This window comes from Nymphalis io, chromosome 6 (genome assembly GCF_905147045.1).
Source record: "Nymphalis io chromosome 6, ilAglIoxx1.1, whole genome shotgun sequence".
Lineage (NCBI taxonomy): Eukaryota > Metazoa > Arthropoda > Insecta > Lepidoptera > Nymphalidae > Nymphalis > Nymphalis io.
In genome coordinates, this window is record NC_065893.1 from 9,508,992 (window position 1) to 9,525,008 (window position 16,017).

Consider the following 16,017-nt stretch of genomic DNA (forward strand, 5'->3'; position numbering starts at 1 on the left):
GGTGCATAATTATTAGGTCAGCATATAATATAAGCCATTAATCAAATGTAAAGTTATCATAGAATACAGGTATTTTTTTTATTATTTCTTATTTTATCGCTTATTAATATATACATTTTAATTTATTGTCTTTTTAATATATATGAATGTATATAACTAAGAAAAAAACTGATTTTATATTATCAGTGCTATTATATTATATCAAAAAATATTATCATAAATAAAATATATAGTTACAAAACCAATGTACAAATTTTGGGATCACTCTTAACACATTTGGCTTCGGTGATATTGTTTTACGAATAAAGCGATAAAATAAATAGATAACTGTAAGTATTTAAACAGATGTCTCGGTAAATACTGAAGGCATTGCTCGAATTACATTTTAATGAGGAAGACAATTGATAAAACATGTAAGTTTTAATCTTTTTTTATAATTTTTGCAAGTTGCCTTTTGCTTTCCACGTTATTGGTGCCAAAGTCCTAGCCTTGACTCCTATGCTCATGCATGTCTAAATAATCGCTTTAACACCTTATCTTGAATTAAGCCTGTGACAACATTTCCCTGGAGTTCTTTCCAAGCATTTTCGTGTATCTCGCAAGTTGTCAAAGTTCACACTTACATTACAACCTGGTGCCTAGAGCAACTGCTCTATTTCCCCTATCACAAAAAAACTCTACTAAGTCATTTTTACTTTAAGAGTTCAGACTACCAGCCTCATAAATTACGCGGTTTACTTTAGAATTCATATAAACTTCATAGTTATATAATATAACATACAAATTTTAATTAGGTATTTATTACTACGACTACGACCACTTATTATATAAGTAGTCGTAGTAGGAGGAAGAAGATTAGTTTAGTTCGGATTTATTTTCTATTATTTTTCTATCGTTTATCGAATCGTTTAAATTATCTCTTAAAATGCATAGCATAACAGGTTTAATGGATGCTCATAATTATAAGGTCAGCATATAATATAAGCCATTAATCAAATGTAAATTTATCATAGAATACAGGTATTTTTTTTATTATTTCTTATTTTATCGCTTATTAATATATACATTTTAATTTATTGTCTTTTTAATATATATGAATGTATATAACTAAGAAAAAAACTGATTTTCTTATCCGAAACGGCAAAAAAACTTTTAGTTCATGGACGTTTAGTCAGTACTTAAGGTCAATATTAAAAGCTTTCAATATGTAGGCATAGTTTTTTTTTGTTTATAGTTTACGCGTAGATTAAAAATTTTAAAATCATTAATAAAATATGTAATTTTATGCCTATAAATAAAGAAATTTAATGGTTACCTAGTAAAGTAACGGACGTACAGAGAGACATTAGTCGTTAATACTAAAAATACTGGTAGTATTAATAATTCTCTTTAATTTTAATAAATTATATATAACTTTATTCATTATATAATATTATTTTATATTACAAGTAAAAAAAACTAACATTTTTAGTAACAAGTATAATTTAAAAATTATACTAACATAACTATACAATAGGGGCAACGTTATCGAATAAGTAAAAAAATTCGCACTAGGCACACTGATAACATGTGTCTAATCAAAATGCAAAGGTTTTTCACCTTTAGTCAAAACCCGAAAGTTATGTTTTATTGAATTAGTTAAGATAACAATTAATAGCAATTTATCGATATTTATACGAAAAAAAACCATCCATATAAAATCGTCTTGTACTTACTATATAATATATAAAGTAATCTATATTACCTACTTAATTATTTTTGCTCTGTGCCTCATAATAACAACGAGTTTACACGAAATTGTTTTCCGTTTACTTAACAAATGTAATGGACATAATAGCTTGCAATAACTATTGTTGAAATGTTCCGTTTTGTCACATTAGTATATTGAGAGTTTAAGAAAGTTATATAGCTCAAGGTCCCTTTCGCAGTGTTCGCAGTTTGAGTTAAAACGTCAGCACTTCAAGCAATTCAAGCATACTAATTCTATAATTATATTTTCGAATTGCACCATAACTTATGTAAAAAAGTTAACGTTCCATAATATGTCCAATTTTTTTTATTTATATTATCAATCTCGTTGTTAATGATTAGTGTATAATATACCTATCTTGGTAAATATTATTATTGGAAATTATTTTGATAACAGTTTTTATAGATATAATCTTTAAAAACAGATCCGTTCAATTATTACAATAAAAACACAATCGTCGCGTGTTAGTTCTTGAGCAAAAACAAAATATTAGAATTTCATTAAACTTTATTAGTCACGATTTCGAAACAAGCAACATCGGATACGATAAAATTATTTAAAAATACAATAATAATAGCCTTTAACTGTCTTTACTTTGTATAGTTTAATAAAAAGTTAATGTATTTTTTAATTTTGTGCTCACTTCAACGTTACGGAGTTGGTCTTCTTTATTTTCCATATAGAAGAGACTATTTTGATATTGTTGATATTCATTTAATTTTCCTTTCAATTCCATAATTTATCTAAGTTTTTTCTAAAATGCTAAAACCCATACACATACCGGATGTATGCAAGTACGATTTATAAGCAGGCGGATATATAAGACTACGAACAATCGTTCAATTTAATAGAAATGTAATTGTCACTGAAAATGTAATTCTCATCGGAAAATGATAAGTTAATACGGTTTATGCTAATCCGATATGAATTTTTAGTTACAGAGTGATATCAATAAACAATTATTTTATTGAACCCGTTAGCTATTGTATGTATAATTTTGCAACAGTCCTTTATTAACAACCTTCACGACTTCAGTACTGTGTCTGCTATAGGTTTGCGTGGGCCGGTTCTCTGCGATATAATCAAGTAACTATCGTTCGATTTTAAATACGTTAAAATCGAATTGTATGTATCATGTATTGTATTCTCTAAGGGATTGTGTTAACTAAACTGCATTTGTTTTTTTTCTTTGTGTTGAAAGATGATAAAGGCGAGAGAATTGATCTGGTAAGTTTATTTTGTATATCGTCGTTTCAGAATAATTGTTTTTGCATATCATTTAAATTATTTTATTTATTATATTGTATATAATTTGATATATCCTCAAATTAATAATTGAATTACGATTTATTTTATCCTATGTACTGTAACTTTAAATCGTTTTATAGCTTTTTATTTATTGAAAAGGCAGTTGCTTTGACTACAAAAACATTTAAAGTTTTATTTTTCTCAAACTATTTACATTCATACGTCGGAGCGGCTGAACGGATTCAAATAATATTTAAATATGATTAGTTAAAAGTAGATCATTTAAAGAAGAAGTATATAACATATTTATATCAATAGACATGTATATCTTAATAATATCAAGCAATACTAAGCTTTTGCGCAAATCCACAGAACTAGTCTGCAAAAAAAAGTGTACAGTCAAATCACATTGGAAACGTTTTTTACAAAATTTTGTTTGTAAAACGTTTTTTAATAAATACTTATTACATATTTATAGGATCTTAATATTATATATATTAAACGCAAATTAATTAATTAACTTATGTTTAAGCTCCATGCACTTCTCAGTCTTCCTCGTCTTCGCTTTCATTCGATGAATCATTTATGTTAATGAAACCTCTTCAATACCATCTTTCCTTTATAGATGTAGTATTAATTTTCTCCGCGGCTAATTTCATCTGTTGGTATGGCGGTAAACAGAGCACAATATGACCAATACCAATTTTAATATTTTGTCTATCTTATACTCTACGAGACTCGCCTTATTTTGCCGAATCAGTTCATATATATGAGGCTTAAGCATATCCGATGATATTGAAAATTTAGAAATGACCTCCAATCAATCATTTCCTGTTTTCTAGAATTAGGTACAGGTTTTTTTAAATTAGCATTTTACAATTGAACAAATTTACAATTTAAATATTAATTAGTAACAACGAATGACCTAAAATAAACAATGAAATCATTAGTAAGAAAATAATAATAAAAAAACCAAACGGCTTGACACTTAACACTAGTTATGCGAGAGTTAGATGCACGTGGTAGTGCTAGTTTATTGCGAATTTAGTCACCGTATATATTACGTAACGTATGAATTACATAAGCAAAAACGTATCCAAGATGATTTACCTATACATTTATTTTGGGTTACTTTTGGACTATCCTCTGCAGCCCTTTATCAGTTAAAAAGCAAATTATACAATAAAGGTATCTATCAGAAATAGAGTCACCTTACTAAATTAAATTAAAATCCAATGATGTGTACCAGCGTGTTATATGAAACAAATGTACAGACAGACAAACATCGTTAAAATCGGGTTTTGACTTTCAAGACGATTAATTTATGTCTCAAAGTATATTTTAGTATAAGTTATAATTAAGCTTTTTACTACTGTAGATGATAATTACATAAGTATATTAATAAGTTGTATACACTGAGTTTTGCAGAACTGCGTGTACTATTCGGCAACTACCACTGCATACACAGTCAAAAAACTAACTTTTAAAGTATATCTACTTTACCATAGTATATGGCATATTATTGCTAATAATAAAATCTTTGTCCTACACAAGAGGTAATTCCGGTCTATAACTGTATCTAATAATTTTAGACATACAATTTGTGTATTAATTTATAATCCAGTATGTGTTACCATTACATACTAAATACATAAAATATATTTAACGGTACGATTTTTAATGAAAATGTAATATTTTTTTCTTGATGTTGTGTTATGTTCATAATTATGATAATAACAAGTAAAAAAACTCGTTGTATAATGATCACATATTATATATAAGCAAAAGTAAGTGTAATATATGAAATAAAAATAAAAATTAACGCATGGCCTAATACTTATATATTTGTTGCGGGGCGTCGACTCGTTTTTTATCAGATTTTAAAAGAACAATAAAAATGTGTAAGCAACACGTTAAGGTTATCAGCTATAAGCCTTTTTATTATTTGTTTTCGCTGTTTATTGAGCTTATATAATTATGAATAAACTATATCATAAAAACAATATATCTATTTAAATTATTATTACTATAAGGATAAACTGAATCGTGGATTGCTAGGTTATAAGGCAAACTCCTTGCTAGGTTATAAGGCAAACTATTCTAACTCTTGAGTTCAAGGCTATATATAAAGAAAATTGAATTGAAACTTTCGGTGAAGGAAAACATCGTGAGGAAACCTGCATGTGTCTAATTTTATCGAAATTCTGCCACATTTGTATTCCACAAACCCGCACTGGAGCAGCGTGGTGGAATAAGCTCCAAACCTTCTCCTCAAAAAAGAAGAGGAGGCCTTAGCCCAGCAGTGGGACATTTACAGGCTGTTACTGAATTGAAACTCGAAATCTTAGTAGGTTCTTATCAGAAGTTACACTTCCAAGCTTTGAAAATCACGAAATCAGTTGGTTCGTCAGATTGCTATAAGAGTGAGAGAATAAGAAAGTACTTGTGTTTGCACACATACTTGTACATTATAATATTTCCTGAGTATTTTTTGGCATTATCATAGACTGTCGTTGTCAAAATACGATTACTCGAACGATACTCGTATATCTTTTTACCGTACCGTAACAGCCTGTGAATGTCCCACTGCTGGGCTAAAGGCCTCCTCTCCTCTTTTTGAGGAGAAGGTTTGGAGCTTATTCCACCACGCTGCTCCAATGCGGGTTGGTAGAATTCACATGTGGCAGAATTTCAGTGAAATTAGACACATGCAGGTTTCCTCACGATGTTTTCCTTCACCGTAAAGCACGAGATGAATTATAATCACAAATTAAGCACATGAAAATTCAGTGGTGCTTGCCCGGGTTTGAACCCACGATCATCGGTTAAGATTCACGCGTTCTTACCACAGGGCCATCTCGGCTTATCTTTTTAAGGCGACCAAAATTATATTATTTAGAATGAAACTACTTTGTCCTTACATATTTCTAAATTATTTATTTGTGAGCATATTTGTTTTCTTCGTAAACAAATGCTTGTTCGTTTTAGTGTAGCTACATGTTCGGCGACAAGGAAAATAGAACAGTATTTATCTGTTCATAAAATATATTTTGGAAAATCGGTTGATTGAATTATGGTCTTTAGTGAATTATACTGTTTGGAAAGTATTGTCTGTCTGTGACATATGAAGTTCTCGGTGCACTTTAATGAAATTCGGTATGATGATAGTGTAAATATATCCCGAGAAATAGGAAAATATAATTTCGTAGAAAAAGAAATATTTTTGAAGTATTAAATGATGATTTTTTATTACTATATGAGTCAATTATATACTAATATTTTTTTTCAGGTTACGATGGTTGCCGTTTCTCTGCGTTTTGTGTGGAAGTGTATATTCAAGCAAACGTCCCAATATCTTGTTCATAATGGTAGATGATATGGTACGTACAAACTTGGTATTATTTACAAAGTATGTATGTATATGGAAAAATAAGAATAAATGTCAAGTGGACAAGTTTGAATCTAGTGAAATAAATTATAATAAAGACATAATTTCCTATATTTTACGGTATTAGACATTTTTTCGGAACAATTACGACCCCATTTCTAATTCATATTTGACTTAACTAAGACGTTCGTTGAAAGCCATTCCGTGGTGCTCCTCGCTAAGACGGAAGGGGTACCGCTGGTTTATTAGTGGGTATTCCGATGTTCCGGGCGCACTCGGCGCCTTGGACACCGGCGAGTCCCACATACCGTCCCACTATTCCCTTGGTAATCCCGTGTTAAAATATTAAGCTGGTTAGGTTTTTGCGTGTGCATATCTTGCCTAGAGATCAAATCATTGCTATGTTCGTTAATGATTCGCAAGTCTCTTTATGTCACCTTTTGTTTTGCCTTTGCCAAGGACATTCCACTTTGTTGTATCTCTGTTATCAGTTATGTATGTTATGTTATATAGATAACAAGAAACGAATCAACGATTTTAGTATGCCTAATAATATTAATGTTTCTTTCTACATAAGTACAAATTATGTCGAATTAATATCTTAATTATTAATACTAAATCCACTAACTGACATAAATACTCTTTTATTGTTTTTGAAAGAAAGTGAGATTAGTTTTTCACATAAACATATTTATTTTTATGTTTTTTAGGGTTGGAACGATGTATCTTATCACGGATCAGATCAGATTATGACGCCAAACATTGATACCTTGGCAACGCAGAGCGTCATTCTACAACAGTATTACAGCGAAGCAATTTGCACACCAGCTCGTACTGCGCTCTTGACCGGAAAATATCCAATGAGATTAGGTTGGTTTTAAATAATTTACTTGTAATTGTTAACATCGTAATGTTACGGACTGGTAATTATTATGGTACAATTTTAAAACCCTTCTCTGTCTAATTCATCTGGTCTGGGTGTGTGTGTACTTTCATTTATTCATGTAATACAATTAAAACATTTAATACAATAATATATATCAATTTGAAGTTTGAGCGTATCGATTGTTTCCTTAAATGTATTCAGTTTTAGAAAGGTTTTGAAATAATTAGGTAAATGACATTATAAATATCGAACACTATTTTCTCGTAACTAACTAATTTGTATCATACCTAAAGTGTTTTATAGTAATACGAATATATCTTACAACACTCTTTCGTTCCATACTTCACGCATACCACGAGATGTATTTTGAATCATTTGTGGTTTTGCAACAGCCTATTATGTCGAAACTAAAAGTAGAACTGACGAATGAGAAATAAATATTCTACGTTGTAAAATGTGTTACTATATCATTCATTTCGTCTTTAACCAAATAAAATAAAATAATAAATGTATGTTCATTATATCTTTTATTATTTTTTTAAATCTCTGAAACAAGCATTATTTTTGATTGACACTAAAGTCAAGTTAAGTTACCTATGTATATATAAGTACGTTGATATTAAGATAAAATTTCAAGTTATTTGTTCTTATATATATGGCGAGAGCGACAATTAGAGAAAGTGTGAAAGAGAGAGAGAGAAAGAGGGCTAGAGAATTATATCTCAAAATATTGTCAATATTGTGATATATAATTCTCTAATATTGGGTTTTTATGTCAAAAATTTTGTAACATGGACCCGAAACTGAGAGTTTAGTTTATATAATTCAATGAGATTATTGTAATTTTTTATGATACTTAATGTTGGCGTGCTAGTTGCATATTGAGTATTATCGAGTATTATATATTATACCACTGACACAATCTTAAATAACTATGTAAATAATGAAGTACAAAGTCATTAGTATTCAGTTAACTATAATCATGGTATAATTTCTGGGAAACACAATGTTTGTAATTACACAATATTTTTTATTATATGTACAATAATTATTCATAATTAACAATTGTTTCGAACTAGCTGTTCTCCGCAGAGTCAGTGACTCTGCGGTCATTTCTTTTCTGTTAATCCCTCAATTTAAATGCCTATGACCTTGTCCATGTCTAAGGTTATCCCAATGATAAATTTCATTACGAGCGATCCAGTAGCTTTATCGGGATGAGATAAAAAACAAACAGATAGAGTTACTTTCACTCTTAATAGATTAACAAGCTAATCTCATTTGTTTCAGGTATGCACGGAATGCCACTCTATAACTCCGAAGACCGCGGTATACCTATAACGGAGAAATTATTTCCGGAGTATTTGAAGAAATTGGGATACAAAACACACTTAGTTGGCAAATGGCATGTCGGTATGTCTAGACGACAGTTCCTGCCTTTGTCGAGGGGATACGATTTCCATTACGGAACTAGAGGCGGCTTCGTGGACTATTATACGTATAATAAGGTCGAGGCGGTAAGTGAAACGAGAAGAGTTTGTTTAAACATAGTAGATAAATAGGTTTATTTCATTATATACTGTTCAACTTACTTTACTTGGTGGAAGGGCTTTGTGCAATTCCGTCTGAGTAGGTATCACACACTCATCACTTATTCTACCAACACCTAGCAACACAGTTCTGTTGCGTTGTGGGATAAGTAAAAATTAAATTAACATGTTATGTCTTAAAGAAATAGAAAAGGATTATATCTAAACATCTCGACTTATAATAATAAATTATAAGTCGAGATGGCCCAGTGGTAAGAACGCGTGAATCTTAACCGATGAACGTGGGTTCAAACCCGGGCAAGCATCTCTGAATTTATATGTGCTTAATTTCTGTTTATAATTCATCTCGTGCTTTTCGGTGAAGGAAAACATCGTGAGGAAACCTGCATGTGTCTAATTTCATCGAAATTCTGCCACATGTGTATTCTACCAACCCGCACTGGAGCAGCGTGGTGGAATAAGCTCCAAACCTTCTCCTCAAAAAAGGGAGAGGAGGCCTTAGCCCAGCAGTGGGACATTTACAGGCTGTTACTGTTACTATATCTAAACATAGTAATGGAATTCTAGAAGACTTCTCTATTTGTCGATTATGATCATTGATTCAATTTAAAGGTTATATTATTTATTGCTGCTTGATTAAAATATAACAAAAAAAAGTTTCAATAGTCAAATATCTAATGATCAAAGTCGCATTTCATTATGATAAAAAAAAATTTGCAATGTTTTTTTTTTACAAACAAGTTATGCTTCTTAATTAAAGTTGGATTAATAATGATTTAAATAATATTTTAGTGGCCAAATGGAAGACAACAATTTGGGCTCGATTTTTTCGATAATGACATCCCACAAAACAAAGAAGATCGATACATAGTAGATGCTTTCACGGAAAGGGCTATTCAAAGTAAGTACTGTTATTGATTTGTCGACTGATTTATCGTAAATAGTAAACAATATCAAGTTTTTCAACTTTCTTGAACATGTATAATAATAATAAAATTCGTACATTAATCTAAGAAACAGAATAAAATTGACTTCATAGAGACTTCCAAGAGCTTTGTCCAAATTTTTTGTTTTAAATCGGACAAAACAATACCTTCCAAATGGAAGTTTACAGAACAGCCGCTGGGTAAGGCCTTTAAATTGCTTTTGATCGATTGTTCTGAATGTAACATGTGTTCAATCCGTATGCTGTCAGATAAGAACCAACACGAAAATTACATTCGATGTTCTCTCCTTCATCATAACATACACTTTGTAATGCGAAACAATAGAAACAGAAGTTTGTTACTCGGCTCTGAACTGGTTTATATATTATGTATTCAAATGGTTTAAACTTGAACTGCAGACATAGGTACAGCTTAATTATAAATAGCTCAACGGTGATAGTTAAATGATAGTTGTCAGCACGAAACTTTGTTGTTACAGTCTTAATTGTATTTGGTAGTCAAAGTAAATTTAACTAATAAATAATTTAGTCAAAATATTTCAGTTAATATTTATGAAATTGAAGTCTCTATTGACAGTATGAATAAACAGTTCCGGTACGGTTATTTGATCTACATTAATGTCTATTTTAAATTACTAATATTTAATAGCATTAGAATGAACATACAATAGATTCCATTTTCGTTATAATAGTGATACACAATTAAATTTAAGCTCTCTCAATTTTTTTTGCATACAAAAATCTGAAAATCTTTACCAAAACATATATTTTTATTCATTTATATGATGGGGATAATTTTTAGTTATACAAAATCACAACAAGTCTCTTCCACTGTTCCTGCACTTCGCACAAACGGCGCCACATGCGGGCAACGAAGGTGGTCTCTTACAGCCTCCACTTTTTAGTACTGTCAAGAATCGACATATCGCTCACTCGGATAGACGTTTATATGCAGGTATGTACCTAGGCAAGAAGACGGGATAAGATATGGAACATTTTTTTTATTCTGATATCCTGTTATTAGTCGATATATAAGTTACGTGAACAATTAGTAGATTTTGACTAATTACGGACCCTTAATTGCTTAGTGGATAACTTATAAGTCTGCATGCCTTGGGCGGACCCACAATAAGTTGTTGAATATTTCTGTGGAAGTGTTATATTCTCTTGGCTCGGAAAGCACCTAAACCCTTTAGTTTGAGCTTGATCTTCCTCCGGTCATGATTTTTCGCTATCCCATCGAATTATATCACCGTCATAATCAGCCATTAAAAAGCCATAAAGTAATTGAATATTACTTCAGTTACATTTATTTTCAGGTGTGATATTAATAAAAATCATTATCTCTAACTACGCATTAATTGCTTGCATATTTTAAAATTCTGTAATTATTATTTAAATTTTGATGGATTCCACCATGCGTTACTTAATTTCTTTTGTTCGAATATTTTACTCATTCTATGAATACTATTTCGTAACCACATTTAGCATAAGAGCAATTGTGTATTGTGATACAAATAACGATTTATTATTTAACATGTATTTGTATTTTTGCAGAAATGGTTACACGTTTAGATACAAGTATAGGCAAGGTCGTTAAAGCTCTAGCAACTAAAGGAATTTTACAAGATACCATTATTGTGTTTGTATCCGATAACGGAGCACCGACAGTAGGCCAGTTTAATAACTGGGGAGTAAATTTACCGTTTCGAGGGAAAAAACAAACACCCTGGGAAGGTGCAGTGAGAGTACCAGCATTTATATGGCATTCATCGTTCAAACCTAAAGTTTGGGATGGCATTATGCATGTCACAGATTGGATGCCAACTTTATTAGCAGCGGCTGGTGCTGAAATAGAAACTCAAATCGATGGCGTAAATCAATGGAAATCTATAGCCAAAGATGGAGAATCAAAGAGAAAAGATGTTCTTATAGCTGTCGAGGACAGTGCTGCAAATGTATACGCTGCATATCGATCTGGAGACTATAAAATCATTGTAGGCAACGTATCTGGCTTGTCTAATGGGTACTATGGATCAGATTTTTTGAAGTTAAAAGATTCCCCACCGGACTATTTTCCATCGCTTAGGTCTTCTGACGTTGCTAAAGTATTTGAAAACTTTGGCCTGCAATTAGATTATGATGAAGTGTTAGCTATGAGGAAAGCAAGTGTTATTCGTCAAATAGACGGAGTAAAAGACCTCATACCCTGCGAGCCCACACCTAGTAAGTTTTATTTATTTATTTTATATTAAATATATCGATAATCTTTTTGTGTTAGCTATAACTAAAAATACAATGCCAATATGGAGCCGTTGTGTTCAGATTGTTTAGGATTTTCGTAGTATTTTAAGCTATATATATATATATATATTTCATTTTAGCTCGTGGTTGCTTGTACAATGTCCGACAAGATCCATCGGAGAGCCATGATCTTTGGTCACGGGGAACAAAAATAGCCGCGTTGCTCACAAGTAGATTACGCGCATTGTGGTCAATGCAACTGAGAAGAGGACCACCTGCCCTGGATGCTAGAGCTGATCCAGCTAACTTTGATTACATATGGCTTCCTTGGCTCAATGACACTATGCCTGGTGATTCCAACAATACCAACAGTGGCACCAACATAACAACGAACAATCCAGTGAACATAAGTGACCTCAATAATAATAGGACGGTACCTTCAGTTGTCGGATGTGATGGTGCGACAGTGTTTAGAAATTTACTATGTTTACTAAAATCTGTTATCTAGTTTTAAATAATTGTTATTTTAGAAATATATATTGTTTTTGTTAAATCCTGTTTTTGTTATTTCAACGTCTTAAGACATTATTTATTTACTGTCATAGATTTGATAATTAAAATTAAAAAAATAAAGCTATTTAATCACTTAAAGTTTTGTATCGTTACAACACTGTATTCCACTGTTGAAACAAATGTGCAAAACTTTAAATTACAAAACTTTGGTACAAGCTATGAATACTTTGAATGATTCTTGAAGTATACAAATGTTAAAACTTATTTAAGTAAATAAGATATTTCAATACAAATTTTAGGCTTTATGATGAAAGATAATGTAAATAAATAACAAGTATATTATTTATCTATTTAAGTTCGTACGAGCTATTAGCTTGGCCATAACTGTAATTCGATGTATTTATAATTCTAAATCCCCCACCACCAATGGCTGATGATGTTTTGACGAATTTCCCGAAAATCGAGGTGGCCAGATGATCAGTCTCAAATTATGAAGTAAATTAGTAAACAAGTGGATCTTCGCTCGTTATGTTTGCTCAGAAAGTTTTGATGCTTCCTCCGATAAATTGTAGAAAAGATATATTTTTTTACGCTGGAAAAATGCATTACACGTTTTCAGTATGTGGGGCGGACCGGTGTCCGAGGTGCCGAGTGCGCCCTGAACATTGGAATCCCCACTAAAAAACCAGCGGTACCCTTTCAGTCTTAACGAGGAGCGCCAAGGGATCGCTTGCGCATGCTACCGTGACGCTCTGCAAGCCTCCATTTTCTAGGGGGGATTACCAGGGTACCGAGAACCTTCCTAGTCCCAGCGAAACCTATTGCGGCGGAGGGAGAAGGTGCGCATAGCGCCTCCTTCTTCTCCCCGATCTTCTTCGGCGGAGCAGGTCTGCAGCGGCGTCCTCTTCCCGCTCCCGCTCCGCGGCCTCCTTCTGCGACATCACACTTTCACAGAATGAGACCATTTCCGACCAGCACTATTCGCTTCCGAGCATCGCGTTGATGATGCTTGGCAAGGAGATGTCTCCGAAGAAAGAGAAGAGTGACAGGTAGTTTTTACAAAAAAACATAAAATATGTTAATGTACTTTAAATGTATATTTTCAAATTATTTGATCGTAAATACATATAAATATATTGAAATACAGTGCAAATATTGTAGGTGACATTCATTTTGCACTTCATACAAATTGAATTTATAAGGAAACTTAGGAAAAACTTTTTGGTCATATAATCTAAAGCATGAAAGTGAGATAGCTTACACAGTTTTGGTATTCATATTTCTTTAAGTCTATTTTCAATGGAACAATGAATAATTAAAGGCAAACTGCTTTTAAATTAACTGTTTCAGTAGTTGAATAGTTCTCTAAGAAATAAAAAATAATAATTAATACGTCGACTGGTGTTGCTAAATCATTATAATTGCTGGTGATTTATTAAATAAATAATATTGAATTACACATAAAATTCAGTCGTTATTTATTTAAGTATTTCATATTAGGAGTACTTATGTATTATCGAACAGATTATACATATATTGGTTACATTGAGAAAATGACTACAAACGAAAATTACTAATTGCATATCAAATTAATCGAAGGTTAGGTAAGATCAGACTTTTTAATAGTAAAATATGTTATATGGTTTATTTAATTTTCTATTCATTTTATTCAATGCATAAGCATTGCACTTGTTTATTGTTATTCAAAGTAAAAACTCCCACTGGATCGAAACACCCTGAATGAGAAGAATTGGTGAAACTAGGCTCCTAATTGTTAATAATTTTCAATATTCCGTATCATTTCCAAGGTGAGTTAATTATCCATGAACAAGACAAACGTAATCTCACAACTTTTTTTTAATTTAGCATCAGATTAAGATTAATCGCTTTCTGGGATCCTGTTGTAAAAGTTTTACTGACTTTATGTAGTCGAGTAATAATATATTAATAATAATGGTATTTATACATTTAAATTACACAGATATAATCATTAATTTTACTAAGAGCTCAAAAGATTTAACGTTTAGATAGTAATAATAACACATTGACTTAGTTAAAAAAACATTTGAACATATATAAAATGGTAATCATTCCTGTTCATGCAACCGGCTCAAAACAAAATATCATATACATATATAACGAGAATCAATCAGCTGTTTTATAAATTTGTCCTATAAATAATCGGTTAAAATTCACGACACATCCGCTCTTATTATTTATGTATAATCCAATATATTATTAAACAGTGACAGTATTTTATTTTTAATACTGAATATGACTAAAGTGATAAGAAATGTTGATGTTTTGATATACTTAACGCGCAGTCCTAGTCCTTGATATTAAACCAGTTATTTTCGATGGGCAAACAATAAAAAAAATACAAAAATGAAATAAAAGCAGAATGCCAAGACCGAAATAAATTGATTTTATTGCAGTTTACGGAGAGCTCTGTGTTTTTGTATGGTTATAAGTGAATTGCCATTCAAATGAATGTTAACAAACTAATCAAAGGATATTGATATTTTCCGCTTGCTATAATCGAAACGAAGCTTTAATTAGGTGTGACCATATTGTTCAATAAAAGTTTTATCAAATAATTGAGTGTATATTATTAAAAAATTGTATTGAAAATGTAAGTTATAGTATATTGGAGTTTTTAACAACGAATACGTTATATCCTATGTATTTTTATTAACATATTTTGCACTGTGCCTTTTGTTAATACCATTGCTAAGCACGACGCTCCTTGTGGTCTGTTATTCAGGATAACTTCTGGCATGGCTTTGACTTGGCTTGGCTTGGCATATGGCGTGGCGTTACAATATGAAAATTATAGAGGATTATATAATAAAATAGTCTTTTATAAGAGCAATGCACTCTTGGTATTGAAGTCATTGTACAACGAATAAAGGATTTTATAGTTAGTAGATTAGTAACTCTTTGTAAATAATAATAATAAATAATTAATCAATGGTTAGGTAAGATTAGACTTTTTAATAGTAAAATATGTTATGTGGTTTATTTAAATTTCTATTCATTTTATTCAATGCAGAAGCAATGCACTTGTTTATTGTTATTCAAAGTAAAAACTCCCACTGGTTCGAATTTGTATTTATTTAATTTGTCTTCAGTATATTTGTATATATGTATATATTCTTCTTAAAATAGTATTTTTAACAACATATTGTGTATTATATTATTAACTTATCAGGACACGGTCAGGATACGTTATTAAAAATATTTTATTGAAATTTTTAGTTTAAGTGTATACGCAGGCCAATTTTTTAAGAATATTTTTACTTTTTTTGGTAAATATATATAATACTTAATTTTTTTTAATTATTTTAACTTAAACTTAGTTTACCATATATTCAGCTCGGGAGCCTCTTTTAAGTTATAGAGTTAACCTGTGCGGTTACTCTTCCACATATTAAATCTTTAAGTTTGAGTACAAACTATTTTTACATTTGAAACGATTTAAATGAAATTTGA

The 16,017-nt window shown here is 30.9% G+C and overlaps 1 protein-coding gene across 2 annotated transcripts; it reads left to right on the forward strand.

Annotated features, from left to right (window-relative positions):
- The first annotated feature begins 374 nt into the window (after window positions 1–374).
- On the forward strand, window positions 375–12,570 carry LOC126768914 (arylsulfatase B-like). Of its 2 annotated transcripts, none has more exons than XM_050487337.1 (8): window positions 375–413; window positions 6,288–6,378; window positions 7,097–7,256; window positions 8,563–8,789; window positions 9,615–9,723; window positions 10,571–10,723; window positions 11,326–11,994; window positions 12,153–12,570. In XM_050487337.1, coding segments are annotated over exons 1-8 (1,779 nt in total). In that variant the 5' UTR covers window positions 375–411; the 3' UTR covers window positions 12,521–12,570. The 2 variants fall into 2 exon arrangements, with proteins under 2 accessions (XP_050343294.1, XP_050343293.1); XM_050487336.1 differs by lacking the exon at window positions 375–413 and adding an exon at window positions 2,775–2,977.
- Window positions 12,571–16,017: the final 3,447 nt, after the last annotated feature.